At 46.4% G+C, this 27,870-nt stretch overlaps 12 protein-coding genes across 12 annotated transcripts; 6 read left to right on the forward strand and 6 right to left on the reverse strand.

The window, feature by feature from the left end:
* Window positions 1-995: 995 nt before the first annotated feature.
* BX661DRAFT_138572 (GTP cyclohydrolase 1 type 2/Nif3) lies at window positions 996-2,217 on the forward strand (the record flags this gene model as incomplete). Its single annotated transcript, XM_051532732.1, has 2 exons — window positions 996-1,089; window positions 1,469-2,217. The coding sequence occupies 2 exons, from the start codon at window positions 996-998 to the stop codon at window positions 2,215-2,217; spliced, it is 843 nt and encodes a 280-aa protein (XP_051395588.1).
* Window positions 2,218-2,408: 191 nt separating this feature from the next.
* BX661DRAFT_202894 (uncharacterized protein) lies at window positions 2,409-3,866 on the reverse strand. The gene is made up of 2 exons (XM_051538517.1): window positions 2,901-3,866; window positions 2,409-2,735 (listed from the first exon to the last, which is right to left on the reverse strand). Exons 1-2 carry the CDS (start codon window positions 3,438-3,440, stop codon window positions 2,538-2,540), a joined length of 738 nt encoding a protein of 245 aa, XP_051395589.1. The 5' UTR covers window positions 3,441-3,866; the 3' UTR covers window positions 2,409-2,537.
* On the reverse strand, window positions 3,475-3,831 carry BX661DRAFT_131433 (uncharacterized protein; the record flags this gene model as incomplete). The annotated part of the gene is made up of 1 exon (XM_051532566.1): window positions 3,475-3,831. A coding segment is annotated over one exon (357 nt), but the record flags the coding sequence as incomplete, so codon positions are not given.
* Window positions 3,867-5,323: 1,457 nt separating the features above from the next.
* Window positions 5,324-6,265, forward strand: BX661DRAFT_168360 (uncharacterized protein; the record flags this gene model as incomplete). The annotated part of the gene is made up of 1 exon (XM_051533425.1): window positions 5,324-6,265. One exon carries the CDS (start codon window positions 5,324-5,326, stop codon window positions 6,263-6,265), a length of 942 nt encoding a protein of 313 aa, XP_051395591.1.
* A 1,075-nt stretch (window positions 6,266-7,340) lies between these two features.
* Window positions 7,341-7,841, reverse strand: BX661DRAFT_168361 (uncharacterized protein; the record flags this gene model as incomplete). The annotated part of the gene is made up of 2 exons (XM_051533426.1): window positions 7,341-7,609; window positions 7,637-7,841. 2 exons carry the CDS (start codon window positions 7,839-7,841, stop codon window positions 7,341-7,343), a joined length of 474 nt encoding a protein of 157 aa, XP_051395592.1.
* A 969-nt stretch (window positions 7,842-8,810) lies between these two features.
* BX661DRAFT_176296 (uncharacterized protein) lies at window positions 8,811-9,912 on the forward strand. The gene has a single exon (XM_051534307.1). It carries the CDS (start codon window positions 8,867-8,869, stop codon window positions 9,860-9,862), a length of 996 nt encoding a protein of 331 aa, XP_051395593.1. The 5' UTR covers window positions 8,811-8,866; the 3' UTR covers window positions 9,863-9,912.
* Window positions 9,913-11,402: 1,490 nt separating this feature from the next.
* BX661DRAFT_195733 (uncharacterized protein) lies at window positions 11,403-14,400 on the forward strand (the record flags this gene model as incomplete). The annotated part of the gene is made up of 4 exons (XM_051537978.1): window positions 11,403-11,659; window positions 13,166-13,598; window positions 13,812-13,961; window positions 14,317-14,400. 4 exons carry the CDS (start codon window positions 11,403-11,405, stop codon window positions 14,398-14,400), a joined length of 924 nt encoding a protein of 307 aa, XP_051395594.1.
* Window positions 14,401-15,076: 676 nt separating this feature from the next.
* BX661DRAFT_195734 (uncharacterized protein) lies at window positions 15,077-18,208 on the reverse strand (the record flags this gene model as incomplete). Its single annotated transcript, XM_051537979.1, has 1 exon — window positions 15,077-18,208. One exon carries the CDS (start codon window positions 18,206-18,208, stop codon window positions 15,077-15,079), a length of 3,132 nt encoding a protein of 1,043 aa, XP_051395595.1.
* A 2,859-nt stretch (window positions 18,209-21,067) lies between these two features.
* On the forward strand, window positions 21,068-22,369 carry BX661DRAFT_11933 (concanavalin A-like lectin/glucanase domain-containing protein). Its single transcript, XM_051532421.1, has one exon. The coding sequence runs from the start codon at window positions 21,282-21,284 to the stop codon at window positions 22,329-22,331; it is 1,050 nt and encodes a 349-aa protein (XP_051395596.1). The 5' UTR covers window positions 21,068-21,281; the 3' UTR covers window positions 22,332-22,369.
* Window positions 22,370-22,406: 37 nt separating this feature from the next.
* BX661DRAFT_168367 (uncharacterized protein) lies at window positions 22,407-22,997 on the reverse strand (the record flags this gene model as incomplete). Its single annotated transcript, XM_051533427.1, has 1 exon — window positions 22,407-22,997. The coding sequence occupies one exon, from the start codon at window positions 22,995-22,997 to the stop codon at window positions 22,407-22,409; it is 591 nt and encodes a 196-aa protein (XP_051395597.1).
* A 1,052-nt stretch (window positions 22,998-24,049) lies between these two features.
* Window positions 24,050-25,964, forward strand: BX661DRAFT_176306 (uncharacterized protein). Its single transcript, XM_051534308.1, has one exon. The coding sequence runs from the start codon at window positions 24,290-24,292 to the stop codon at window positions 25,793-25,795; it is 1,506 nt and encodes a 501-aa protein (XP_051395598.1). The 5' UTR covers window positions 24,050-24,289; the 3' UTR covers window positions 25,796-25,964.
* Window positions 25,964-27,550, reverse strand: BX661DRAFT_209055 (histone deacetylation-related protein; the record flags this gene model as incomplete). Its single annotated transcript, XM_051538686.1, has 2 exons — window positions 25,964-27,444; window positions 27,475-27,550. The coding sequence occupies 2 exons, from the start codon at window positions 27,548-27,550 to the stop codon at window positions 26,093-26,095; spliced, it is 1,428 nt and encodes a 475-aa protein (XP_051395599.1). The 3' UTR covers window positions 25,964-26,092.
* Between the last annotated feature and the right edge of the window lie 320 nt (window positions 27,551-27,870).

A 27,870-nucleotide genomic window follows, 5' to 3' on the forward strand; every position in this document is an offset into this window, starting at 1 on the left:
GCCACGCACAGCAGATGCGCCAGCCCATGTCGCCGCCGCAGCACTCGATGATGATCGAGCACAAGCACATGCTGCCGATGCTCATCACCCCTGAGACGCCCTCAGCGAGCAGTGCCATGGGGACGCTGTTCTCGCGCAGCTCGGGCCGCTCGGTTGACGACATGGACACCAGCTCGGCTATTGCCGGCTCGGCGCTGCTGAGCATGGCTGCCGGCGACTCGCGCATGGCTGTCGACAGCGAGGGCGGCCGCCGGATCCAGCGCCTGTCAGACCCGATGCCATTCCAGATGCCGAGCGCCCCCGCGCACGTGTCTGAGGCAGGCGACATTTCGGTGTCGCCGACGCCGTCCGTCTCATCGTCTCCGTCGTCTCGCCACCTGCACTTTCTGCGCGACAACGTTGTTGGCAGCAGCAGGGGATTCAGACAGCAGCCGTTCAACCAGCCGATTGTGTTGCCACCGCTTCAGAACATCCCCAACTTCAACGAGGCCGACGAGATGGACGTTGTTAGCGACGGCGACGACGCGCAGCCGCTGCTGAAACGGCCTCGGCGGGCGACTGTCGCCGGAGTGCAGAGCGTGGCGTTCAGAGGCGACGACTTTCCTGCCGAGCTGCGCCCGGAAATCGATTCGCTCTCTCCCAGCCAGCTCATCGCGCTGTCGTCAGAGCTCGTGCGGCGCGTTGCAAAGGTGCTGCCAGTGCTCGCGATTGAGGCTGCCGACACTGTGGCCGCTGCTGCCAGCAAGAGCGATGCAGCATCTACTGATCCTGTTGATATGCTTGTGGGGCACATTAAAAGGACGCTTCTGGACATCCCCAACTCCCCACGCGATGATGAGACCCACCACGATCGCCTGCCTTCCCCCTCCTCGCTCCTCTCCTTCCTCTCTTCACCTCAATCTGCCCCGGCAACAGTATCTTCGTGCTCACTTCCCTTCATTATCCGCAAACAAGTGCCACTTTCGCAGCTTTCAAGCCAGTCTACATCGTCTACTATGAGTCTCCTGTCGCGTGTCTCTGCTGCTATGCAGCGCATTGCCCCTCTCAGCCTGGCTGAGTTGGAATGGGACAATGTCGGAATCTTGCTGGGTAAGGACTTTTTGGCCGTAATTCGTTACAAGCTAAAAAACTACTGCAAATATGTCTATGCTATGTGCGGTCCGCTGTCGCTCGTTTGTTGCTGCCACTGTCTTTTTTGACGACTTTGCCGTTTGCATTAACATTGGCATTGGCATCTGCATGCGAATGTCGAATGTCAAATTGGGCAAATGGAACGCAGCGACAACCTTGGCCCACAAAAACACCATGTTTGCGTCTGCCTGCCTACCTGTTTGTATGCTTTGTGTTGTCTTGCCTTGTATTTTGCTGTTTTACTGTGACCTGTGTATTGAATTATCTGGCAAACGGAAACCACATTTTTTTGGACGTCTATGGTTTATTTTATCCCTTTATTATCTTTGTTCTGTAGAAGCCGCCAAGCCCCGCGCAAACGCTAACAAAGTTTTCCTGACCATCGACCTAACCACGGCCACCCTCGAAGAGGCTCTCAAGGACCCATCGGTTGGCGTCATCGTTGCCTACCATCCCCCGATTTTCTCTGCGTGGAAATCCCTGACGATGGGCAACCTGAAGCAGAGCCTTGTTCTCAGGTGCGCCTCCGCTGGTGTCTCAATATACTCGCCGCACACGTCACTGGACAGCTGTGCCAACGGCATCAACGACTGGCTGGCGTCGCTGGTCGGCGAGGGCAAGGTGACTCCGATCACCCCTGCCAAGGTCGAGAACGCCGCCGGCCAGGAAAACGCTGGCCACGGTCGTCTTCTCGAGCTGGCAACGCCGCGCTCTCTCAGCGATATTGTCGCTGGCGTGAAGACCCGCCTGGCGCTGAACCATGTCCGCGTGGCTCGTGCGCCGCGCCATGAGCAGGACGAGGAGCTGGTGTCCAGGATTGCCATCTGTGCCGGCTCCGGTGAATCGGTGGTTGGTCCTGTTGCTGCAGACCTGTACTTTACCGGCGAGATGGGCCACCATGACGTGTTGGCTGCCGTTGCCAAGAACACCAGCTGCATTTTGGCCGAGCACACCAACACTGAGCGTGGGTACCTTCAGGGAACTCTGAAGGCCCGTCTGCAGCAGGAGCTGAACGCCGACTTTGAAAGTGACTCCACCGATGTCCTTGTCAGTCGGTTGGATCGTGACCCAATCACTATCGAGTGAGGAAAAAAAACCGCTCCAACTTGTATAAAAAGACCATTGGGTGTTTTTTCACTGCTGTGTGCAGTCGGATATTTTTATTTCATTATTTTATGCTTTTATGTTTTATATTTCGTTTTATATTTTATATTTTATTCCACGGAATACTGTATATGCAATTTATAGTTACGTCAGGCATTGCATGTCATATGTTCTGACATTTGAAAATCATATCCAAGCAGCATATACTAAAAGAAAAGTGAGGCTACAAGTATCCTGCAAATCGACATCCTTCCCCATGGTGTTTAGAAACTAGTGACAATAGACCACTATGTGCGACAATATTAATCAGCTTGCTGCTCCTTTTGAAGAAAAGAAACAGGGGCAGGTGGATTCTTGCGCACACGCTTGGTCTTGGGCTTTGGCTTGAGCAAAGTCTCAGGTGCCGCTACAGACGCGGATTCGGCCAACTCTGACAATGCCTTTTTGCGCAAGAAACGTGGAGGATGACTGCCTTGAACTTTCGCATCATTCTTAATGCCCTGTTTAAACACCGCAGCCATGTCACGATTATTCCGCTTCCGCCTGCCTGATGGCACTTTTTCGCCATCCTTGATCTTGGTTCCGTCGGCCCTAAAGGTTTGCAGGCAGTCTTCCATTGTGCACTGGAGCAAACCGTGGCATAAATTTTGGCGAGGTTTTTATACCGCCGGAATTGTATTAACGCCTGTTGCGGCCACCCGGTGCTGCTGACCATGCTTCTGGTGCTGCTGCTGCGCAGCCAACTCATCGCGCATCCTCTGTCTGATTTTGCGCTCAAGTTTGCCCCGTGACCAGCCGCTCAGCCTGACAATGCGCTTGAGATTATCGGCGAGCTGGATATTGATGTAATGCTCACGATATCCCTCAGCCAGCTCATCCTGCACCTGCTGCTTAATTATGCTGTCAATTTTGTCCTCAGACCAGCCCTTTTCCTTCCCTATCCACCGGATGATACCGGCAGACTGTGGGCGAATGGGCATCCACTTGTCGCAACTATGCTGCTCACTGTTACTAATAGATGCGGCAGCGGCGGCAGTTTTAATTGCAATAGAAACGGCGGCGGCTGCAGCTGCGACGGAATTAGCAGTGGCTGAAGTGGTTGCAGCTGCGATAGAATTGAATGATGCTGCTGCTGCCATTGTGACATAGTATTTGTGCTTGGGATTTTGCAGATGAGGATCATAAATTTTGTGAAATTTCTCCATCCTGCTCACATACTGGGTAAAACGTTGAGATGCAATACTCGTCGATCAAGTAAACAATGAATCGCTGGCCTATTAGCATCTCCCGCACCCCCTTGCCACGAATTGGCTCATGGTAACGGGCCATGCCTGGGGCCCAATTATCAAGAATAAGGACCGGATCTGGCCCAAATTTTGCATGTAAAGATTTTGCGAGTTTGACATCGGCGCGCTTTCTGTTGACAAAGGAAAGATAATGGAGCTTGCGGTGCAAGGAGTCAGTTGAGCTGCGGCCGGCATGTTTCCGACTCTTGCCAAGGGTTTGTGTGTTGTGGTAGTGCTCTCCCAAAACAAAATCACCTTTCCGGCGCTCAAGGAGGTACTCAACATATAACTTGAAAGCAAGTGTACTGGAGCCAGGGTGGTTGAGTGCACGCTCGGTATCCTCAACAAACATATACCAACCATTTATTTCTGCCTTGGCGAGCTTTGCTGGGTCAAGCTGGAATACCTTTTTTTGCGTTTTCGCGGATCCAATGAAACACGTGTTCACGACGTTTATTAGCCTCGGAATATTTGGTGTGGTGGAAAGTCTTTCACACTTTTTGTAGCTGCTTTTATATCCCAGACAATAAAGCATATACCGTCGACTGGTATCAAAGAGAGCTGATCTGTCACCAATATCATGTATGCCATTTTTGACAAATTAGCAATGTATTCAAGAGGAGCCTTCTTACTGTGGGGCACATAATTGTCAAGTTTGCCGCCATTGATGTTGCTGTTGCCGTCATTTTTGCTGTTGTCGTTGTTGTCGTTGTTGTTGCTGTTGCTCCTAGAGCCTTTCTTAGACCGTGCAATCCTCTCTGTCTTGATCGTCTTTCTCTTTGTGTTGGCGGGCGAGTCTAGTAATACAATAGTTGCAATGCCATCAGTATGGATAATGCCACCGAATCTGTGCGGTTTTTGTCCTTTCAAGAGTCGAGCGAAAACGACCAAGAAATATCACAAAATAGTGACCAAATTTATTCTGGTGACTTGCCTTTGAGATCCTTCAGACGCGGAATCTCGGGAATCTTGATATCTAGGCACAGCTTCTTGTGTAGCACTTTGAGTCGGCTCTTTGTAATGGACAGAATACACCGTGCAAGAATGGCCTTATCGAGCATAGTAAAACCTAGTACAATAGACGTCCTCATTGGGAAGAGGAAAATTGACTTCATGTTGGAAAATAAGACGTTCTATGAACGCGTAGATAAAGTATAATAATATAAAGTATATTTAATAAATAAGAGCCATGTGCACTGTGAAAAGGTAAAGAGAAAAGAGCACATTGCGTTGGCCACTGTGTGATTTATTGTTTGTATGGCTAAACAGCCAAGCCGGGTTAATCAGTTGATTGCCATCAACCAATAGCCCTGTTGTAACATATATTGCATGCCAATTTATAATACGGATTTTATCTCAGTATAACCAGCATACAAGTAGCTTGCACGTCGACTGGCTCGCTTTACTCATAGAAATTACTCAAGAATATTTTGTAGTCCATGAGGTCTTTTGTGTATTAAAAACACAGGCCAATTTTTTTGCTCTGCTTTTTATAAACAGAACCTACAAAATAGCAAAGATGGTCACATGTTTAAATATAAAGGACAGCCAAAATGAAATTCAAAAAGACACGTACTTCGTTTCTGCCATTGTAGAATAAGCCAAAAGAACACTCAAGCGAACAAACAAATTTATTCATTTGGTTTACTTGTTTTGTCTGATAATTATTTTATTTTTTATTAACACGCGTTTCCCCCCCCCTCCTACAGTAACAATTTATTATAATTTTTTGTATTTATTTAATCATATTCTATCCAAACTTTGGTCTATTTATATTTTCACTTTTTGTTTTATTTTGGGCCATGAGAAGAGTTGCATGCATTTTTGCGCTGGTTGCATTTGCATGCACTATCAGCATTGCTCTCGGAAGCACTACCATATTTCAGCAATACAAAGAAAGTACCGAGCCACACGTTTTACATGCAGCTTTCAGAAGGTTTGAAGCGGGCATGCCAACCACTAGGGTTATGTTAAATGTTCGTCGTGTTGATTATCCGGATGGCATGGCGGACAAGGAAACATCCCAGGCATCCTCCACGGAAATCTCAACAGGAAGCTCATCAGAAATCCCAATTGCAAGCTCAGTTAAAAGCTTGGCCAACAGTTCAACAGAAAGCTCAACAGGAAGCTCAACAGAAAGCACGACGGAAAGTTCAACGGTATCCACCGCAGAGCCCACTACGGAGACCGCCACCGACACTATAACAACAACCGAGTTGATTACATCAATGACGGTTATAATTGAAAGCGGGTTGTCTGTTGACGACATTCTTGACGGCCAAATGGAAATACTCACGGTTACAGAAACATTTACAACCATTGTAACGCCGACAATTGATTATACACCGACTGTCACTCTTGATATTACAACTACTGTTACTCCAACAGAAACTGAGGTATTCACCCAAACTCCAAGTGCGCCTGCGCCACTGGACCCCGAAACTACTACTCTTTCAATATCGAGCGACACCACAACCACTGTTTTTACTACCACTACGCTGGTGACAACAGAAAAACAGGAGGCAGACACTAGCACTATGACAAACACCACAACCACAACAGAAACGATGACGACCACGGAAGAGGTGGTGTTAACATCCGAGTCAGTATCATTAACCACCGTATACACTACAGTGATGGACACGTATAAAAAAACAATTCCAGCTGGCACCAGTACTACTAGTTCAGCTTATATGGTTACACATACCACTACAGAGTTTACAACTACGACAGTTCAGATCTAAACACAGTATGGGTTGTTTTATTTACTTATTTGGTAGCTCCCTCAATATAGCAAATTTACATTTACAGTTAAGGGTTATTCTTGCAAGAAATAAACACATGCGCTTGAAACATTGCGCATACAATGCAAGTAGATGTTTTAATGGGTGATGTATCCGTTATAACAGACAGCGTAAAAATATGAGCATTGTATTTCAATTTTTGTCCACATTTGCCATTCTTGGTAAAAATAAATTTTGCATTCCGCAATAATAGCCCCAGTACATAATTCCATTACAACAGATGTATGGGGTGGTTTATTTTAATACCAAGTGGGCAAAGCACGGGCGGTGTCCAGTGTACTTGTGCCTATATTACCATTTTATAATGATAACTTGCTTTTTGTATTGTGCATTGTTAGCACACGCAAATAAAGCAGGACTTGTATTTGTCACGCCTTTTTTGAAGCATGTTTTTACTAGTTCAACTGTACAGGGCTGCTCACTTGGCAAAAGGCGTGCACAATTTGCTAATGTATTATTAGTCAGTTGGTTTAGAGCAGGACTATGCTTTTGAACATTGTTATTATTCTTTGCAACTTATTTTATTGTTTATATACTAAAAATTATAAATTATAAACCAAGTACAATCCTTGTTTTCAATTGGCGAGCTTATAGCTGGGCTTGTTGGAATATAGGAAACGTTCTATGAACGTGTAGTGTTGGAATATAGGACATTCTATGAAAGTGTAGATAAAGTATAATGCTATAAAGTATATTTAATACCAAGTGCTATGCACTGTGTGAGGTAAAGAGAAGAGAGCATATTGCTCTGGTCACTGTGTGACCTATTGTTTGTGTAGCTAAACAGCCAAGACTGGTTAATCAGTTGATCGCCATCAACCAATAGAGCTATATTCTTGTTTGCCATATTTTATCAGGCCTATGTTTACATATTGTCAAATGCCGCATACTCAAGCAACACTACCGTAAGGGCGTTGTCCCCCAGCATTTCAAGCTTGTTTACTTTGGGTTTAAAACCAACGAGAACATTTGGAGAAGTCTATTACAAAACCAAAGCAAATGATTTGACTGTTGCTCACACATGGACATAATTGCCAAGCAATGCGCTAGTGGCTAGGCAATTAGCAGCAGATGGTCCTGACAAAATTACAACTACAACTACGGCTACTACTACAACTATGACTACGTTGACATCCACAACCACATCTACGTCTACATCAACATTAATAGCCACGTTTATAGCCACATCAACTGTTACAGGCATGTCGATAACAATAACATGGGCTCCAACCACAGTAGACGGAACCAGATTAACAGAGACAGTCTCAGTGGTTACAGAGACAACTACAGTTTACGCTACTACACCATTACCCAGCTCTGTATTTCTCGTGACCATAACAACTACAGTGCCCGGAAAACCCTTTGATACTACAACCACAGGCACAATGACAAGCACAGCAATATATATACCAGACGTGTCTGTGACAACAACAACAGTGACAGAAGCATTTACAACAGCTAAGATGACAACTACCATTAAAACGGAAGAAGTAGTGAGCACAGCGACTGAAGACATTGATGCGGAGAGCTAGTAATTACTACGGTTAATACTATAATAAGCCTGGTTGCCACAATTACCAAATCAATTACGGAAACAACGTTAGCACCGGTTGGTGGTGGTGGCTTTGGATTTATTGATGGCTTACCAGGTGTTCCTATTGATCCAAATGGAATTTAGTCCGTGTGGTTTTATGATAACAATCCTTAAACATTTAATGTAGTTTGTATTAAAGCTTTTATTAAAATGGATCAGCATAGTATCTATCAACGTTCTTGTAGTTGCACAACATGCGGGGGTTTTTTCTCATGTAATTAGATAACCACATATATTTTCCATGTATGATTTTGGTTGCAAGTTTTATTTTTATTCTTTAATTAAAAATTAATCAATAAATAAAGGTGTAATAAAATAAATGCGCCTTGAGCAATGCATCAACTGTAAAAAACCCGACATTTTTGATGGGTGAGTAGAATGTCTGTTACATCCGAGGCACGTGTTGACTGCATGCTCAAGTTGGGCAAATAAACAAAATATTTTGTGTTGTTTAATAACCTGTGTGTTTAGTAACCAAAGTGCTAATAAAATATTTTATTTTGGTTTATTTATACACCTGTAACAACACAAAGGATGTGGTTATTGTTGGAGGAGGGAGGGAGGCAGTTAAGTTAATTTTTCTCTGTAGCAGTGAATAGGTTAATTGTAATTTTTTATTCTAACGTATCATGCTCATCAAAAAGCAATAAAATAGCTCACATTGCTAAATGAACTCGTGTTAACAAAATAATTACTTTTAGCTGATTGGCTTTCAAGCTATGCAAAGAATAAATACTTCATTGTAAAAGCTATAAGGAAAAATAAATGCATGGACGCTTTGAATGGTGTGTGTGTGTTTTGAGCGTTTAAAATGGGTTAATGAATTATTTAAAAAAGGCCAATTGTATTAGAGCAAGTAATTTAAAGTGTTTTTTCTTTATTCTAAGTTGTCCGTTTTTACCTTAAAGCAGCATTATTTTATTATTTTATTATTTTTATTGTATATTATGCACAAGCTCAATTTTTTTCAGTGGTGGACCACCTTGGCCATCCTATTTGTATGCGTAACACAGCAGGTATCTGTACACGCTCAAATACGCGCACAAGTACAAGCACAGGTACAAGTACAAGCACAAGTTTCAAGCATTGGCAATATGGTAGAGAATAATGCATCCCTAACAAGTCACAGTTTATCTAATTTAAGCCTAGAACCAACAAAGGTTTTTCGTGAGATATACTATGAACCAATAGAGGATAATTTGACAGGCACATACACACAGTCAGAATTGCTGAGCAACGTGCCTGTAGCTAAACAGCTGGCAGCAGATGGGTACAACATAATTACAACTACTACAACTACAACTACAACTACAACTACAACCACGTCTACATCCACATCTACATTAACATCAACAACCACGTTGACAATCACATCCACAATTAAGGCAATTCCAGTGTTTGTAACGTGGCCTCCAAATACAATATACGGAAATACAGTAACAGAGACAGCCTTGCCAGTAACAAAGACAACCACAGTTTACGCCGCCACACCATTACCCAGCTCTGTACTGCCTGTGACTGTAACCACCACGGTGCCCGGAATGACCTTTACAACAACAACCACGGACACAGAAACAAGCACAACAACGTATATACCAGACATGTCTGTGACAACAACAACAACAACAGAGACAGAAACATTTACAACAACTAAGATGACAACTATCACTAAAACAGAGGATGTCATGAGCACAGTAACTGAAGAAATTAATGAAACAACAACGGAAACCGTAACTGGAAAGTCAAATATTGTTACATTTACAGCTCAGGTGAACTATTGGTCCACAGTTACCAAAACAGCTACTGAAACAAAATTAGCACCGGTTTTTAATGGCGGCTTTGGAGCTATCGATGCTGCCACTGTAAAGCCTGACTATGGCGTTGTAACTTTCTTTGATCCTATAGATGGTAGGGTAACCCTCTTGGTTACTTGGATGAATTAATTCTTTGGAAACTGTGAGCGTATTCTTTAACTAGCAAATTTTGAATTTTGTAGAGCATATTTCTTGTTTCTTTTATTGCTAAAAATTTAAAGCTATATGTATGTTATAATAAGAGGGGGGTGTGAGAAGCACTAGTTATCTAGTATTAGAAATGTAGGTGTTATGTTAAAAATATAGCTCTATTGGTTGATGGCGATCAACTGATTAACCAGTCTTGGCTGTTTAGCTACACAAACAATAGGTCACACAGTGACCAGAGCAATATGCTCTCTTCTCTTTACCTCACACAGTGCATAGCACTTGGTATTAAATATACTTTATAGCATTATACTTTATCTACACTTTCATAGAATGTCCTATATTCCAACACTACACGTTCATAGAACGTTTCCTATATTCCAACAAGCCCAGCTATAAGCTCGCCAATTGAAAACAAGGATTGTACTTGGTTTATAATTTATAATTTTTAGTATATAAACAATAAAATAAGTTGCAAAGAATAATAACAATGTTCAAAAGCATAGTCCTGCTCTAAACCAACTGACTAATAATACATTAGCAAATTGTGCACGCCTTTTGCCAAGTGAGCAGCCCTGTACAGTTGAACTAGTAAAAACATGCTTCAAAAAAGGCGTGACAAATACAAGTCCTGCTTTATTTGCGTGTGCTAACAATGCACAATACAAAAAGCAAGTTATCATTATAAAATGGTAATATAGGCACAAGTACACTGGACACCGCCCGTGCTTTGCCCACTTGGTATTAAAATAAACCACCCCATACATCTGTTGTAATGGAATTATGTACTGGGGCTATTATTGCGGAATGCAAAATTTATTTTTACCAAGAATGGCAAATGTGGACAAAAATTGAAATACAATGCTCATATTTTTACGCTGTCTGTTATAACGGATACATCACCCATTAAAACATCTACTTGCATTGTATGCGCAATGTTTCAAGCGCATGTGTTTATTTCTTGCAAGAATAACCCTTAACTGTAAATGTAAATTTGCTATATTGAGGGAGCTACCAAATAAGTAAATAAAACAACCCATACTGTGTTTAGATCTGAACTGTCGTAGTTGTAAACTCTGTAGTGGTATGTGTAACCATATAAGCTGAACTAGTAGTACTGGTGCCAGCTGGAATTGTTTTTTTATACGTGTCCATCACTGTAGTGTATACGGTGGTTAATGATACTGACTCGGATGTTAACACCACCTCTTCCGTGGTCGTCATCGTTTCTGTTGTGGTTGTGGTGTTTGTCATAGTGCTAGTGTCTGCCTCCTGTTTTTCTGTTGTCACCAGCGTAGTGGTAGTAAAAACAGTGGTTGTGGTGTCGCTCGATATTGAAAGAGTAGTAGTTTCGGGGTCCAGTGGCGCAGGCGCACTTGGAGTTTGGGTGAATACCTCAGTTTCTGTTGGAGTAACAGTAGTTGTAATATCAAGAGTGACAGTCGGTGTATAATCAATTGTCGGCGTTACAATGGTTGTAAATGTTTCTGTAACCGTGAGTATTTCCATTTGGCCGTCAAGAATGTCGTCAACAGACAACCCGCTTTCAATTATAACCGTCATTGATGTAATCAACTCGGTTGTTGTTATAGTGTCGGTGGCGGTCTCCGTAGTGGGCTCTGCGGTGGATACCGTTGAACTTTCCGTCGTGCTTTCTGTTGAGCTTCCTGTTGAGCTTTCTGTTGAACTGTTGGCCAAGCTTTTAACTGAGCTTGCAATTGGGATTTCTGATGAGCTTCCTGTTGAGATTTCCGTGGAGGATGCCTGGGATGTTTCCTTGTCCGCCATGCCATCCGGATAATCAACACGACGAACATTTAACATAACCCTAGTGGTTGGCATGCCCGCTTCAAACCTTCTGAAAGCTGCATGTAAAACGTGTGGCTCGGTACTTTCTTTGTATTGCTGAAATATGGTAGTGCTTCCGAGAGCAATGCTGATAGTGCATGCAAATGCAACCAGCGCAAAAATGCATGCAACTCTTCTCATGGCCCAAAATAAAACAAAAAGTGAAAATATAAATAGACCAAAGTTTGGATAGAATATGATTAAATAAATACAAAAAATTATAATAAATTGTTACTGTAGGAGGGGGGGGGAAACGCGTGTTAATAAAAAATAAAATAATTATCAGACAAAACAAGTAAACCAAATGAATAAATTTGTTTGTTCGCTTGAGTGTTCTTTTGGCTTATTCTACAATGGCAGAAACGAAGTACGTGTCTTTTTGAATTTCATTTTGGCTGTCCTTTATATTTAAACATGTGACCATCTTTGCTATTTTGTAGGTTCTGTTTATAAAAAGCAGAGCAAAAAAATTGGCCTGTGTTTTTAATACACAAAAGACCTCATGGACTACAAAATATTCTTGAGTAATTTCTATGAGTAAAGCGAGCCAGTCGACGTGCAAGCTACTTGTATGCTGGTTATACTGAGATAAAATCCGTATTATAAATTGGCATGCAATATATGTTACAACAGGGCTATTGGTTGATGGCAATCAACTGATTAACCCGGCTTGGCTGTTTAGCCATACAAACAATAAATCACACAGTGGCCAACGCAATGTGCTCTTTTCTCTTTACCTTTTCACAGTGCACATGGCTCTTATTTATTAAATATACTTTATATTATTATACTTTATCTACGCGTTCATAGAACGTCTTATTTTCCAACAATTAGATATTGCGATAATTAGACTTGTTTTTAATTACAATTATCATTTTTTATTTTGAAAAACATTTTTGCAAAGAGTTGAAACAACACACATTTAATAAAAAAAGAGTAGGCTCACTTTGCTTTATTTCAATGTTGAAAATTTTCTGTGACAGCAATACATATTTTTATTTGTATAAAGGAAAAAAAGCACTTTATAAAAAAAATTTGTCTGCTAAAAATAAAAAAAGTGAAAAAAAATTGCGGATTAGTGTGAGGTATATGTTTGAGCTTTGTGAAAAGTGTTTTTTATATTCAAAGACGTGGTAAATTAAAAAGAACAAGTACAGCTGATCAAAAACAAGACAAGAAACATAAGAAACATGAAGCCGTTTTTTCTTCTTAAAAACTGCATATTTTTATTTTTTATTTATTTTTATACATATATTTTCCTACTATAATGTACACGCTCACTTTTTTCCAATGGTGGACCACTTTGGTTGTACTTTTATTATGTATCACGCAGAAGGCTAATGTACAGGCACAGCACCAATTGTTTTATCCTGAAGGCATGGCAATTAAAGAGATATCCTCAGCAGATCCCGACTCTTCGTTCTCCTCGTCATCCAGTCTATTGTCATCAAAGTTCCTTGGCCAAGTGTATATCGAGACCGGAATAAATGGTGAAACTGTTATCTATACATGGACGGTATTGCCAAGCGATATCTCCTTGGCCGAGCACTTGAATAAGCATACGACCACAACTACAAGCACAACAACGCTTACGACCACACTAACAACCACATCCACGGTCAATTCCAAATACGCATTTACAACAACACTCACTACCACGTCGACCATAACGGGGATTCCGGTTACAGCGACTGTATCGACGGCTACAGCAAATGGAGCTACTGTGACAGAGAATGCCTTGCCGGTCACCGTAACAAGAACCGTGTATGATCAGAATTCTCAGCTAGTTACCGTGTTGCCCGTGACTGTGACCACCACTGTTCCAGGCAAGACCTACGAGTCAACAATCACAAGCACGGCGACAAGCACAGTAAAGCATACTCCAGATATGGTACTTTTAACTGAAACTATAGCAGCAACAGAGACACTCACATCCACGGTTCAGACAACCCGAGTTCTACCAGTTAATGTGGTAAGCACAGCGACAAGCACAATTATCGCAGCAAGCGTCATAACTATAACTCAAGCACCAGTAATCGTTACATTTACCGCTCAGATAAATTATTGGCTGACTACTACAGAGGTACTTGTAGAGTATCTCCAGCCCGTTGAAGTTGTGAATAATGACGAAGAAGAGCGACTTGCTGCTGAAGCTGCTGCCGAAGCTGCTGCTGCCGCCGAAGCTGCTGCTGCAGAGGCGGCTACAAAAATTACAATAGCGCCGGTGAATTGCGTGGATGGACGCAGATGGAGCGGGTGTAACAGACAACTATAAGCACCCTCTCTCTGGTTTTATATTGTTGTATCTTTTGTATTTAATATACACTGTGAAAATCATTTCTAGCTATGTGCAAGTTTTACTGCATAAAGCTCACGGATATCCATACGCCAAGCAATTCAATTAGGCCCAAATCTGAATAGCTCCCAACCACGCACGCGGCTCCTAGGATTATTTACTTTAGTTTGAGATTTTCACTTGTTCTATATCTCGCTCAATGGGTTTATTATTTTCTCTATTCGCCACGTCCTTTTTTCGTTTCAATTTTGGTCACAGGTTATAATTGAGTGCAATCCCGGCGATGAGGAAGTTTATTAAGCCAACTCGCCGCATTGACGTGGACTTTGTCAAGGATAAGTATGATTCCGACACCGGCACGGATGAGGATGCTTAAAAAGTTTTTTATATTAGAAAGTAAACCATTCATTTGTTTAAGAATTGTTGCAAGGTCTCAGGTGAATTTGCTTGAATAGTCTTCGAGATATAGATACTAATGCAGCGCTGCAATATGATGTATAGGCTTTTGCAAGTTGATAAAGTAGCAAAGAATCGATATAGTATTTTGAATAGGTAAATGAAATGAAATGAATTGGTAAAGTTAAAATGGAAAATGAAAAAGAAAACTTGAAAAGTATTTTTGGTCGAGATAAAGTTTACAATAAAAACGCTTACAAAAGTAAATATAGCGCTGGCCCCTCATCTCCTCCCTCCTACGACCACTTGTTTTTTGTACCCTCGAATTAGGCGAGTGAGTGAGTGAGTGAGCGAGTGAAAATGCAAAAAAAATGACTACAAACTCCAATAGGAGCTTTGGCGCGGAAAAAAGTTGGAAAAATTAAAAAGGTGGGAATATCAAAAAGGTGATGGGAGAATGCGAGCAAAATAAAAATTAGTACAAACTCACAAATAAAAAAGTGAGCTTCAGTGTGATATGCGCAAGCAAGCAACGAGAGAAAGAAAAAGGCCGAAAGAAAGAGAGAGGGAGAGGGAGAGGGAGAGGGAAGCGAGGGAGAGGGAAAGAGCCGAAACAAGAAGAAATAAAAAGAGAGAGCGAAAAACACCCAAAATTTTCAGAACAAGTTGCGCCTATACTTTGACGGCAATGGCGGCAGGGGCGGCGGAGCCAGCGGCGACATCTGTGGCACTGGCGACCACTGGGGCATCGGGGATCGATACGGCGGCGACTGGCCAAACAGCATCGGAGATCTCGGCGGCGCCTGCTGGACCATCGGCGACCTTGAGGTCCTCCGGGGCCGCGCCAGTCGCGGCGACCTAGGCGACCGCGCGCGATTCCTCCCAAACAAATCCGGCCTCGGCACAACTGCAGCAGCAGCCATTGCCGCCACGCTCATGGCAAACTGGTCATGCACGGTTTTGCGACGCTTCGTCCTTGGTGAGTCCGCGCACACATCCTCGTCCTCCACAGCCTTGCGTTTCTTTGCTCCCCCAAACAGCAGCATCATCTCCCCGTTGCTGCTCGCCACAGAGCCGCCGTACCTGTGCAGGGGCAGGTGCATTGGCGCGTACATCTGCGGGTTCGGCGAGTACCCGTTCATTGTGGACGCCGCAGACGAGGGCGTGAAGCCGCGCGTCGGCGTGATTTCGGGAGAGTCGGGGAAGGCGTCCGGTGGGACGAAGCTGCCGGCGGCGGCGTTGAAGCAAAAGTCCTCGATGAACTTTTTGTCGTCTTGGTCGCGCGACAGCGTGGCCACGGAGTCGGTCGACTGGCGGCGGTCGACTGGGCTCGTGGGCCTGGGCAGCTGGGCGGGCAGCTGGGTGGACTCCTGGATGGGCTGGTGCGCAGGCTGGCGCGCAGGCTGGCGCGCAGCAGCCTCCTCGTCGGGGTTCTCGGCCTGCGAGGTGTACTCGGGCGCAGGGCTCTGGCCGGCCAGCTGCGGCATCTTCAGGCTTTCCAGGTCATCGTAGTCAGGCAGAGAATCAGCGCGTATGGTTGCCCGCTCCCCATGGACGGCTCCAGCACCATCCGCAGAGCCGCCCGCAGCACACGCAGCACCACACGCAGCACCAGCACCACACGCAGCACCAGCACCACATGCAGCACCAGCACCACACGCAGCCACAAACACCCCCGCCCCCGCCTCCGCGGCCTCCGCCCTGGCGGCACACTCCGCCTCGGGCGCGCGGTAGTTCCTGTCAAACGCCCTCCTGCCAACCAACACCACCGCACGGTCAACGGCAGCCAAGCAGTCGCGCTCGATCTCGTCGGCGAACTGCACGCGGCGCAGAATCGGGTCGACGCTGCGGTTGCCGCGCAAGTTGAAGCGGTGCGTGCCCTGGCACTTGCTGTTCTGGAAAACCGCGCGGTAGAGGTCGCGCACCAGGCCAACAATAAGCGGGAACGCGGGCTCGTTCAAGTACTCGGCGATGGCGTCGTCGAGGTTGCGCGGACTCGCAAACAGGCTGCGCTTGAATTCGGCCACGCCCTGGGCGCTGCACGCCATGAGGCGGTCGCGCAGCTCGCGGAATGCCTCGGTTGACCGCGCGGCAAACATGATCAGCAGCGTCAGCGCCGACTCCCAGTCGTCCACGGCTGTGCGCGGCACGTCCAGCGCCTCGGTGTTCGCGATGCTCATGAAGGGCGGCGTGCCAATGCTGCCCGGCCGCGAGGCGTTGTGCTGCGCCCGGACGTGCTCGGCGTTGTCAAAGTCGATCAGCACGCCTGTGATGCCGCCGCCGGGCTGGCGCACGCCCATAATGTTGTTCATGGAGATGTCGCGGTGCAGCACGCCGCAGTGGCGCAGGATGGCCGCGTGCGACCGCATGGCCGCGGCCACCACCAGGACCAGCTCGTGCTCGAAGTGCAGCGCGCTTAGCGGCACGGCCACGGGCCCAGTCAGCATGCGGCGGTGGACGCGGCTCGGCTGGGCGGCCCGCTCAGCGCCGGGCGGCTGCGCCCAGCGCGTGTACTTGTTGGCCGCGCCGAGCACCAGCGCCGACCCATCTGCCATGCCGTGGATGTCCACGGTGCCGCCGCACACCAGCCGCTGGGACGCGTCGGCGTATCCGGCACGGTCCAGCGCGGTGCGGACCAGCGCCAGCACGTCGATTTCGTCCGCGGCGCCGTCGGCCGCCAGCTGCCACGAGTCCTTCAGCACCAGTGTCGCGTCGCCAGCCGGCGTCGGCGCCGCCGCAAAGCAGCGCGTGAAGCGCCCGAAGTACGACGCCGCGAAAAGCGGTGCGCGCAGGGCGTAGGCCGTGCTGTCGCCGCAGCGGATGGCCCAGCGCTGGAGCGCGCCGTCCCAGCGCATTGTTGGGTCGGCGCCCAGCCGCCAGTCCTCGGCAAGGCTCAGGTGGGCAAACAGCGCCGCCAGCTTCAGCTGCCCGGCGGCCACGCGCAAGTCGATGGGCGCGGCAAAGTGGATGGCGTCGCTTTCGATCAGGCACGGCCGCACAACGCCCGGCGCCCACACGAGCCCCCAGGCAAAGCGCACCGAGGGGTTGTGCCGCGCGTACCGGTCCATTGCCTTGATGACGATCTCGCCCAGGTTGGCCGAGAACGGCCGCAGGCAGTCGTCCAGCGGCGCCGTCACGCCGACCACTGCGGCGTCGCCGCCCTGCAGCAGAAAGTCGCCGGTGCCTTCGCCGTAGTCGACGCCGCGGCAGGCGACAAAGGCGCGCGGCCCGGCTGCCATTGCGTCTTTGCCGCTGGTCCTGAGCAGCCCCCTTCCGCCAGCGCCGAGCAGGCTCTTGGCCACGCGCGCCGCGACCATCTCGACCTCAGCAAACAGGTCCACCCCAGCCATCGGCTGCTTAGCCGCAGCAGCGGCGGCGGCGGCGGCGGCGGCGGCAGCAGCGGCAGCGGCAGCGGCCGTTTGCTGGCGCGTGCTCATACTGCTGTTGCCAGCACTGCCGGCAGCGGTGGTGGCAGACCCCATGCGGCGGCGCTTCAGCTGCTTCTGGCGCTGGTAGATCTGCTGCGCGTCGGCCTCGGTGCGCATATGCGGACGCAGCATTTCGCAGAACGCCTGCGCCAGCAGAAGGCGGCCAGTCTCCGACACCGAGGCCAGGTGCGCGCTGAACGGCCGAAGCTGGGCCCACAGCTGCGACTCGAGCACTTCGGCCGATGGCTGCTCGCTGGCAATCGAGTTTTGGTCCAGGCACACGTCGATGCGGAATGCAAGCTCTTCGGTCTCGGCGGGGGCTAGCGTCAAAGTCAAAAGGGTAAAAATCGGGTTGCCCATTGTTTTTCAATTAGCTAAGCTGTCATTTGAAAACCAATTAAAGTTGTTGTTTTTAAAAAGGCACCATTCACTTTGTGGGTCGTTATGCCTTTTTAAAAACAAGCCATCCACCCCTTTTCAGTCACACTCACTGCCTCGCTGTTTTTCAGCCAGCCAGCTGACTAACCGGCCGGCAAGTATCTTCAACACCTCCAGTCACGCTTATATCTTATATATTATGTCTTTTTTGTTTTATCTTATTCTTACCATCATAAGCAACCGCCGGTGTTGCCTTTACAGCTTGCATCTTGATAAAGAACTTGAAAAGGAGAAAAGGAAAGAGTGAAAGCAAAAAGAATGAGAATGAAAGAGTATCAACGTATCAACGTTGTTGATAGAATGAAAGCTTTGGAAAAAAAAAACTAATGACGAGTGAGATGAAAAAAGAAAACCCAATCAACGGATAAGGAACTCAAAGCGTAAATAAACAAGGTTATGAGTTGGAAAGAAAAAGTACAGAAAAAGTACAGAAAAGGTACAGAAAAAGAAAGAGAGAGAGGGAGGAGAAAAGAAAAGAAAGGGGATGGAAAAATAAATAAATAAATAAAATAGTGCGGCATCCCAGACAAAGGGGCGAGCGTAGGCGCAGGCGTAAATCCACTACCGCCTAAAAAAACAAGCATTAGCACTGCAGCATCACAAAATAAAAAAAACAACCTATTTCATCCCCCGTTTTTATTTTCATTTTCATTTTCTTCAGGCATTTCCCAGAAAAAAGAAAGAATAAACATTAACACAATCGAGTAATATAAACAGAAGTGTTTTGCATGTGCGGCTTGAACGCACATTTGCACGAACCAGGCTCACTAGTCATTCTCTCGGCCCCCTCAGCCAGCACTTAATAACTTTTTCTCTCGTCAGCTTGTCCGCGCCCTTAACAATCAAATATCCTGTCTGGCTTCGGTATAGTAGCCCGGAAAACTTAAACACCCAGGTGCATATGTTATTGTGCAATAAATGACGAATACACTGCGTCTGTGGCTGCTTTCGTAGGAACTTTTTTGTTTATTTATTGATATTGTGTCGAAAACCAACAAGCCAACAAGAGCAAATATGGAATTACGCATTGATAAGAGCAACAATGCCAGCAAATATCACCCCTCGTTTTCATTTTTCTCTTGCTTAAATACACGTGTAGTATCGCACTATATTCATTCCAATGAATTAAAAAGAGGGTATACCTTTAATTTCTGGATAAGCTGCATTAATCCGCTTGTGTACTGACGGTAGTGCCCAAAGTGCCAAATTACAGGAACACCATTGCCTTCGTTTTTAAGCTGATGAGTGATGGTCACAAAGCAAGCCAAAGCAGAGAAAATCCAATTAATATCTGTCTGTCTATCTGTCTGTCTGTCTGGATGAATGGATGAGTGGATGGGTTGATCGATGAAAAAAGCACATTCATCATGCTGACTGATCATACATGACGCAAGAAGAGTTATGATACATAGAAATCATTTATATAACCCAGCTGACTGACCGCGACTGGAATGTCTGACATTAATTATCTTGATCCCTTTCTTTTTTGCCCTATTTAATTCCCCTTTGAAAGGGGGACTGCACAGTAACCACAACACACCGCTAGTAACGATGGAAAAAACACCCCGATTAGCAGGCTCTCCCCCCCCATCACCCAATCTCTTAAAACACCGTACTGTCTTTTCTATTTTTCTTATTTTGTTCGAAATGCTTCATTGATTCCAGTGGATCTGCAGATCAAGAACCAGCTCTTTTTCCATCATTTTTTTTATCTTAACTGCACACAAAGAATCTGATTGCATGGAAGAAGGGAAATCTCTGTTTACTTTTCTTTTCACACACAATTCAATTGAATTCAATTATCTGCTGATTTGTCCCTCCTCTCCCCCCTTTAGTTTTTATTAATTAAATCATATATCAATTATATGTAGACGATACGACGATGGCTAGGGATGGAAAAAAGGGGGGGAAAGGGGGAATGTTCTTGTGGAATAATAATAAAAAAGGACGCTCGCCAATACATTATCAATTGTGGCGTCAATTCAACTGGCCAACAACGATTAATCACAACAAACAAACAAATTAACCAACAAAACAAATATATTTGCAATGGTCTGAAGAGCAAACAAGGTGTGTGCATAATGTATCTGTGTATTCATGTGCCCACACATACAGGCCAATCCATTATTTTTATTTATTCTGCAGCTGGGTGTTTGTATTCTAAAATCCTTCATTTTTTGTTTTTTCCTCCTTTCTCTATATTTAGCTTGTGCGGACATTCAGTTTTTCGGGTCCAACGAACACTCAATAAAAAATATATATAAGCACATGCAAGGTTGATAGTGATCCGAAGCGCTGCTGTGCCATGCTGGTTTCTGACCAATGGCCTGCGGACCACATGGTTCATTCCATGTACAGCTAATCGTACAACAATAATAGAAAAATGGACTATGACGCTGATAACCCCCCCCCCCAGCCTTTACAAAAACTCTGTCCCCCAAAACCAGACGTGAATGCCATTCCCAATCAGGCCTAACATTGCAAAATTGTTGTTTATTTCTTTTTCCACTTTGATTGCCGAACCCACCTTATTGTTGTCTGCATGCTAGAATGCTCATCATATTGACGGCAATATTCGACTGAGAATAAAAACATGATATCATGATATTCGGCACTAACAAAAAACCAATAAGACTGACAATATACACGAAGCAGCAAGTTGGGTCATACATTTCTGTTTCGATAAATACGGGTGCCCCTTCCGCCCCCATCCCCTTCACTCGCTCCACAGTTTTCTTTTAAACCATCTTGTTTATCCATCCATCCACCCACTTTATTACTTGACGCTTACCTTCTGTTTTTCTGTTAGCTTGCTTTTTCCCTCACTCTACAAGCACATTTCTAATACCGAAATACCCTCCCGCCTAACCTCTCCTTTAAGGCTATTGACTAGCTTACCGACTTGCCGCTCTTATTTCCTCAACCAACCAACCATTCTACTATCTACCACGCCTACCCACGCCTATCCCATTAATCAATCAACCCCCGGCGCTCAATGATGAAATTCAGCTCTGCTTTTGCCGCCGCCGTCGGCATCCTCTTTGCCAGCAGCACAGCTGTCAGTGCCCAGAGCACGTGTAACGAATGGTCGCCGTGCTTCCGCGAGGGATACTGCGACGCCGACGCCATGTTCTGCCTCTGGGGCCTCTGCGACGAGACCAAGTCTTTCAACTCAACTTCATGCTGGAAGCCCGAGGGATGCTCAAGCCAGACCGTTGTTTTCGACAACTCCGCCGATGTCGTCCCCATTCGCTCCTATGGCGGTAACCCGAACACCAGCCCGTTCCTTTCGATCTTCGAGCCCAGCCATGCATCGGTTGCTAATGGCGCGCTTGAGCTGCAGATGACCTACGATGCGGCGCAGAAGAAGGGGTTCGGGGCGACGGTTGATGCCGCGCACACTATTCAGTATGGCAAGGTGACTGCGCGCGTGAAGACTGCCTCGGTGGCTCCCGGGGTTGTGTCGAGCTTTATTATTAGGAACGATGTGACTGGCGATGAGATTGACTTTGAGTGGGTCGGGAAGGCGCCCAGGGAGGTGCAGACCAACTTTTACTTTAACGATATCCTGGATTACACCCAGATGGTGCCCTATGTGCTGCAGTCAGATACGTCGGCTGATTACCATGACTACACTATTGACTGGACTGCTGAGGCCATCACGTGGCTGGTCGACGGCGTGGTTATCCGCACGGTAAAGAAGGCAGACACCTTTGATGCGGCGTCCAACTCGTATAAGTTCCCTACGTCCGAGGCTCGCGTGGCCTTTTCGATCTGGGATGCTGGAAACTCGGGTGCCCAGGGCACGCAAGAATGGGCCGGATACCCGACTCCCTGGAATAACGGTGCTGCTTCGTACAAGATGTTTGTCGACTCGGTCTCGGTCCAATGCGATGGCTCGGCGATGCCGTCAGAGTCATCGGCTACTGTTGCTGAGCCCTCGGCTACCGACGCTGTCACTCCACCAGTTGTCACCGATCAGGCCTCCTACACCCAGTCGCCGATGACTGACTCGACCGGTAAGAAGTGCCGTCCTCATTACTAAATATATTTCTCAATTCATTTTTTATTCTATAATTACAAGTCCATTATTTTTCAATAATGATTTTTTTTACATATTTTATTTGCCACTCTGGTACATCCACGCGTCGTCATCCAAGCTAGCCACCTGTGCGCGCAACCTCTGCATTGTCTCTTTTTTCCATGCCGTCTTGGTATCCTCGACAGCCTTGCGCGTCAGTCGCGCGAGGTCACCCTCTTGCCTGAGATTTAAAATAAAATCCTCATCGACCAGTTCCGTTTTCATCTCCGCCTCCGACTGAAGCGCGACGTTCGTCTGTTTTGTCGCAACCGGTGTCTCGTACATATTCATGTCTTGGGTTCCTGCACCCATACGATAGTGGTGTTGGTGCATTATTGGTGTGGCAAAGGCGCTGCTATGGCTATCATGCTGCGGGGATGTTGGTGCATGCTGGGAATACATTGAAAACTGGGGTGCTGCCACCCTTTCAATGCCTTCTAGGTTGAGCCGACGTCCGACGGGTGCTGCTACTGCTGCTGGATTGCTCAGTGTGTTGCCAATACTGAATTGGCCTAGCTCTGGATGACGCTGGCCGCTGTAATGTTGTCCGTCGGGCGTGCGATAGCTGTCATTATCGTCATAGTCTTGTGGATCAAACAGAGAAAATGATTCTGGCCGTCTTGAATCCATTATTTGTACTTGTAATATTCAGTGTGCCAAATTGTATATAAAAAAATGTAGCTTCAGCACTCATAATATTTTTTGGATGAGTTGATTTTTAATTTATTGACTGCGTGGAATCAACAGAAATTTGGGAATGGGCAGCTGTTTCAGGAAGAAAAAAAGCGGAGGTGTACACCCTGCCGCCCCTAGACTAATTTTCGTTATAGGGGCCATGTATCCAGGTCTGCAGCAGAGCCCATGATGGACAAGGTAGCGTGGTAGACAATCAGTCTAATTCATTTAGTTTTTATCTTTTACTTGTTTTATATCTCGCTCAATGTATATTTTTTCTCTTTGCGTGGCTGTGGGCCGTTTTGTTCTGTTCAATTAGCCGGGGACTTGTTGTGGTAAGCGGCCATGTTATTTCTTGTACAGAAAAACAGATATTTAAATTAAATGCCAGTATTAAAGAATGTTGAGTCAAGTGTGGTGTTTTTTGGGCTGCAGTGTGAATTCAGCAGGCTCTGTTTGTATTGTAATTTTGTATATTAACTATCATATATGGACACCCGCTCATTCCACAGTAAAGTAATAATTCGTGTGCTTTTTTGGCATTATTCACATATTCATCAGGTTCTATTTCATACCTGCCACCTTTCAAAGCTGATGTTGGTTTGTTTGTATTATATTGTCCTCTTTACTCACTTATCTATCAGCCTACCACTTTTTCTTTACAAACTGTCACATTTATTGAGCGGATGCAACGCTCCATCCATTTTTATTATTTTTATTTTACAGCGCTTCCCCCCTATTTTAAATTGAAACATGTGAGCTTTTCCTTTCTCCCTTTTCCCTTTGTCATTTTAACATTCAATGTTCAAAAGACGCAGTGAAAACAAACTGTTCATTTTTTTATTTTGCTGTCGCTTTTAAAATGAAAAAGTGTAAAAAGGAGTAAAAAGTGTTCTTTTTAAAATTATTTTTCTTGTCTTTAAAGACATGCACAATGTACATAATGAAAGTGGCAGCATGCCAAGTCTACCCTGCCTTTTTTCCTCATTGCACTCATTTAGTATTTACTGGCAAGCAATATTTCTTCATTTTTATTTTTCTTCTTCGTTTCCGCTCCATCCTAATACTTTTATACTTTATTTTTTATTTAAAAACATTATTTAGATATTATTTTATTTTGAACTTTTTATCTGGTGCCACCTACCTATTTGTATACATTTTTGCATCCATCAAGTTACCAATCGACATTGACTGCCGAATAAGCACATACGCTTAAAAGTAATACAAAAAAGTTCCCATCAATTATTATGAAGGTACTCGCATACCTGTCACTTTTGTTGACAGGCACCTCAATGCTTGCAGCAAACGTCATGGCTGCTGGGCAGTCCAAGTATAACAAACGTCTGGAAACATCTCGCGCCACAGACATAAGGGGTGCTATTCTGCTCAAGAACGCCAAGGCAACGACCTGTGAGCTCGCCCTGGTGAGCAACCTCGTCGGCTTTGTTTCAGCCAACTGCTTGGACTTTACGGGCAACACAACAGATTTGAATGCCGCGACCAAGTACCAGGTTCTCATTTCGGGTGGCAAGACCACCAGTTTGGGCACCTTCGACGTCGACTCCATCACTGTTCACCCGGGCTACGACCCAGTTTCGTTTGCCAATAATTTGGCCCTGCTAAAGTTTAATACTGGTAGTCCCATTGAGTTCAAGAACTACATTGCTGCTAATCGCGCCGAATGGACCAGCACTATGTACGTGCGCCGTGGGGTTACGCCAAACACCGTCAACGGACTGATAGAGCCACAGGCTGTCATTGGATCTAGTGATACTACTAGCAAGTGCGCTTTGGCCTCTACTCTCTACGGCGGCAATCTCGACGACCTTATGTGTACTGAACAGGTTCTAGTCGCCAATGAGGGCAACAAGACGTGCCTCAGCCCCTATGGTGCTGTCTATGGCGTGCGCGACCCTGACCTTGCCATTGCCGGCCTGTACAGCCACTCAGTGCTTGTTGGCGGAGACAACCTGTGCGAGGCTACAAGTGTTTGGAACTTTTATACCGTCCTGTCAAACTTCCTCGAGTGGGGAGGTGATGTGGCCGAGTCGACAATTTACTTGTATGTTGCCGATAACAACTACATTAACAACTTCCGCCCCAACTACAGCATGCTGGTTCCTCCGGGCAAGCCTACTATTGAGGGCGTTGTTGTCGGTGGTGATCTGAATGGCCTCACCATTATTGGCACTGTGGCCAAGGTCTCCGAGCCAGCATCTTCCCCAGCAGAGCCTTCATCCTCATCCTCGCCCATTAAGCCATCGAGCACTCCCTCTAGCTCCACGCCTTCCAGCTCAAGCGAACCCTCTTCAAGCGCCAATAAAAAGGAGGCTACTTCTGCTTCTGTTGCTGCTACCACTGCTTCCACACCCAGCTCTACAGCTAATACTGCCAGCTTGGAGCAACAGGACACGGGCAAGAAGACAAACATGACCACTATTCTCATCATTGCCGGCGTTGGTATTCTTGTCATTGCCATTATTTGCTTTATCATTTACAAGCGCTGGAAGAACAAGCGCCGTCCTAAGCAGACCTACAGGACCGAACTTAACAATGATGACTTTGACGCTGGTTACCAGGAGGATAATGGCGGGCATATTGACCACTTGAATACCGGTATTAGTCAGGGCAGGAGCCGCAGGCCTGTTGATTCGTATGATGAGCGGTATGCTGGGACATACGAGAAGGGCAAACACGAACACTTTACCGACTACAAGATGGACTCGGGAAAGGGCCGTCGTGAGTATGACTGATACCCAAGGCCAGAATCTGATCTAGTCAAGTCGCTAGTTTATTTTTCATTATTTATTTTCCAAGCTGTTTATTATTATTATTATTATCATTACATTCAGCTTGTTTTAAACCCGCAAGACTATAAAGTGGCAATACAACAATACGACATGTATTGCAAATATTAAGTGCAATGTTTGAGATTTTTAATAAATTATATATAATAAATTACGTTATTTTTTTGATGCCAAACCAACAATAAACAAGTACAAATGTCCTTTTTCTTCTCAAAGCAACACATATTGCTTTAATGGCACACTTCAGACACCCACGCTGGTGCTCCCATCAATATCATCCTCGTCCTGATCATGGTCGCTCTCATAAAACTCCGCCACATGCTCTCTCCGCCCCAAACGGTCCTCCTTTGTATCCCGATCCTGATCATCCATCAAGTCCTTCTCGTTCCTCTCTTCGTCCTCCAAAAAGCCCTGAATATCCGGCGGCGCCTCCTGCATCTGCACAGACGGCGCACCCTTCAAGTACCTCAGCTGCTCAAGAATCCTAGCAGTCAGTGCATTCAAATACGCCCTCGAATTGTGGTTGATGACTCTTCCGGAGAGCTGCGGATGCAGGCTGTAGTCGGGCCCAAAAAACTCGCGGTACACTGTGTTGGGCAGTTCAGCGGGAAGGTCGGTGCCACAGACAATGCCGGTTTCGTTAGTCCAGCAGCGCGCGACGTTGCGGATGGTGTAGCCGCCGCCGCCAATTACCATCATGGGGACGCCAAAGCGCCGCATGAAGCGCACGCATTCGCCGTGGGCGGCTATAGACAAGTTGAAGACGCCCAGGCGGTCAAGACCCAGGGAGTCGGCACCGCATTGCAGCACGATGGCGCCTGGCTTGAAGGTCTCCATGACGGCGGACATGACTGTCTTGAACAGATGCGTGTACGACCGGTCGTCGATGCCGTCCTGTAGGGGCACATTGACGGCAAAGAACTTGCCCAGGCCAGAGCCCATCTCGTCGATGGCGCCGGTGCCAGGGAAGAACTCGCCGTTATACTTGTGGAACGAGCACGTCATCACGCGGTCAGTCGTGTAGAAAGCCTCCTGCACGCCGTCGCCATGATGGATGTCAATGTCGACGTATAAGACGCGCGGGTAGTACCGCAGCAGCTGCAGGATGGCCAGCACAATGTCGTTGACGTAGCAGAAGCCGCTGGGCTCGTACTTCTTTGCATGGTGCAACCCGCCCATCCAATTGACCGCAATATCGGCCGAGCCCGAAATCAGTTTGCGCGCGGCTTCAATGCTGGCACCCGAGTATATTTTGCAAAAGTCCCACATGCCGTCGAAGATCGGGCAGTCGTCGCCGATGTTGAACTCGGAAAAGCACGTCTGCATGGTCTCCTGGTTGTCTGGCGTCACGCGCTTGAGAAAGTCAATGTAGTCTTCGGCATGAAATTCGCGGATTTCCTCCTCGGTCGCGCGCCGCGGCTCGTAGACGTCCATGTACTTGTGCAGTCCGTAGTTAAGCACCAGGTGGTTGGTCAGCGTCAGCCGGTGTGGCTTCATCGGGTGCTGCTTTCCGTAGTGAAAATTACCCGCCTGCTCTCGCATGTAGTAGGAAACGCGTGGCCGGTAGTGCTCGACGACATTGCTCTCTTGGCCGTCTAGGCTGGACGCGAACTCTAGCCCGCTACCATTGGCACTGCCCTCGTGCACGGATGTGGAGAAGGTGCCCGACGGATATGTAATGGTCTCCTTTCTCCGGCCCATGTGTCTGCTGTGCGTGTAATTTTTGAATGTGCGTGAAAATAATTATGTTTTGAATATGAGATATTGGAGCGCAAGGTGCTCATTTGTTCGGAGGGCGAATGCTCGCCAGGCGATTTTTTAAACTTTGGCGGCAGAAATTGTCTTGCCAGTATTGTGGGGTCAACGCCACGTGAATAATTTAATCTAAAGTGTGTAGAACGGAAGAAATAGAGAGGAGCCCCCCCCCCCACATACCTCATGCTTCTAAGACTAAAAACATGTGTGTAAATGTGTGGTTTGGGCATTGTTTGTGTGCGGAGCAGAGTTGAAGATACAAATAG

This window comes from Kickxella alabastrina (genome assembly GCF_025024165.1).
Source record: "Kickxella alabastrina strain RSA 675 chromosome Unknown BX661scaffold_1, whole genome shotgun sequence".
Classification (NCBI taxonomy): Eukaryota; Fungi; Kickxellomycota; class Kickxellomycetes; order Kickxellales; family Kickxellaceae; genus Kickxella; species Kickxella alabastrina.

Excerpts from the sequence above, each read along its gene's own strand:
- BX661DRAFT_202894 (XM_051538517.1), bottom strand. The coding sequence starts at position 3,440 with ATGGAGAAATTTCACAAAATTTATGATCCTCATCTGCAAAATCCCAAG. Across the intron at positions 2,736-2,900 it reads GCGTTAATACAATTCCGGCG|GGCATTAAGAATGATGCGAA; the intron begins GTATAAAAACCT and ends GTGTTTAAACAG.
- BX661DRAFT_176296 (XM_051534307.1), top strand. The coding sequence starts at position 8,867 with ATGCACAAGCTCAATTTTTTTCAGTGGTGGACCACCTTGGCCATCCTA.
- BX661DRAFT_11933 (XM_051532421.1), top strand. The coding sequence starts at position 21,282 with ATGATGAAATTCAGCTCTGCTTTTGCCGCCGCCGTCGGCATCCTCTTT.
- BX661DRAFT_176306 (XM_051534308.1), top strand. The coding sequence starts at position 24,290 with ATGAAGGTACTCGCATACCTGTCACTTTTGTTGACAGGCACCTCAATG.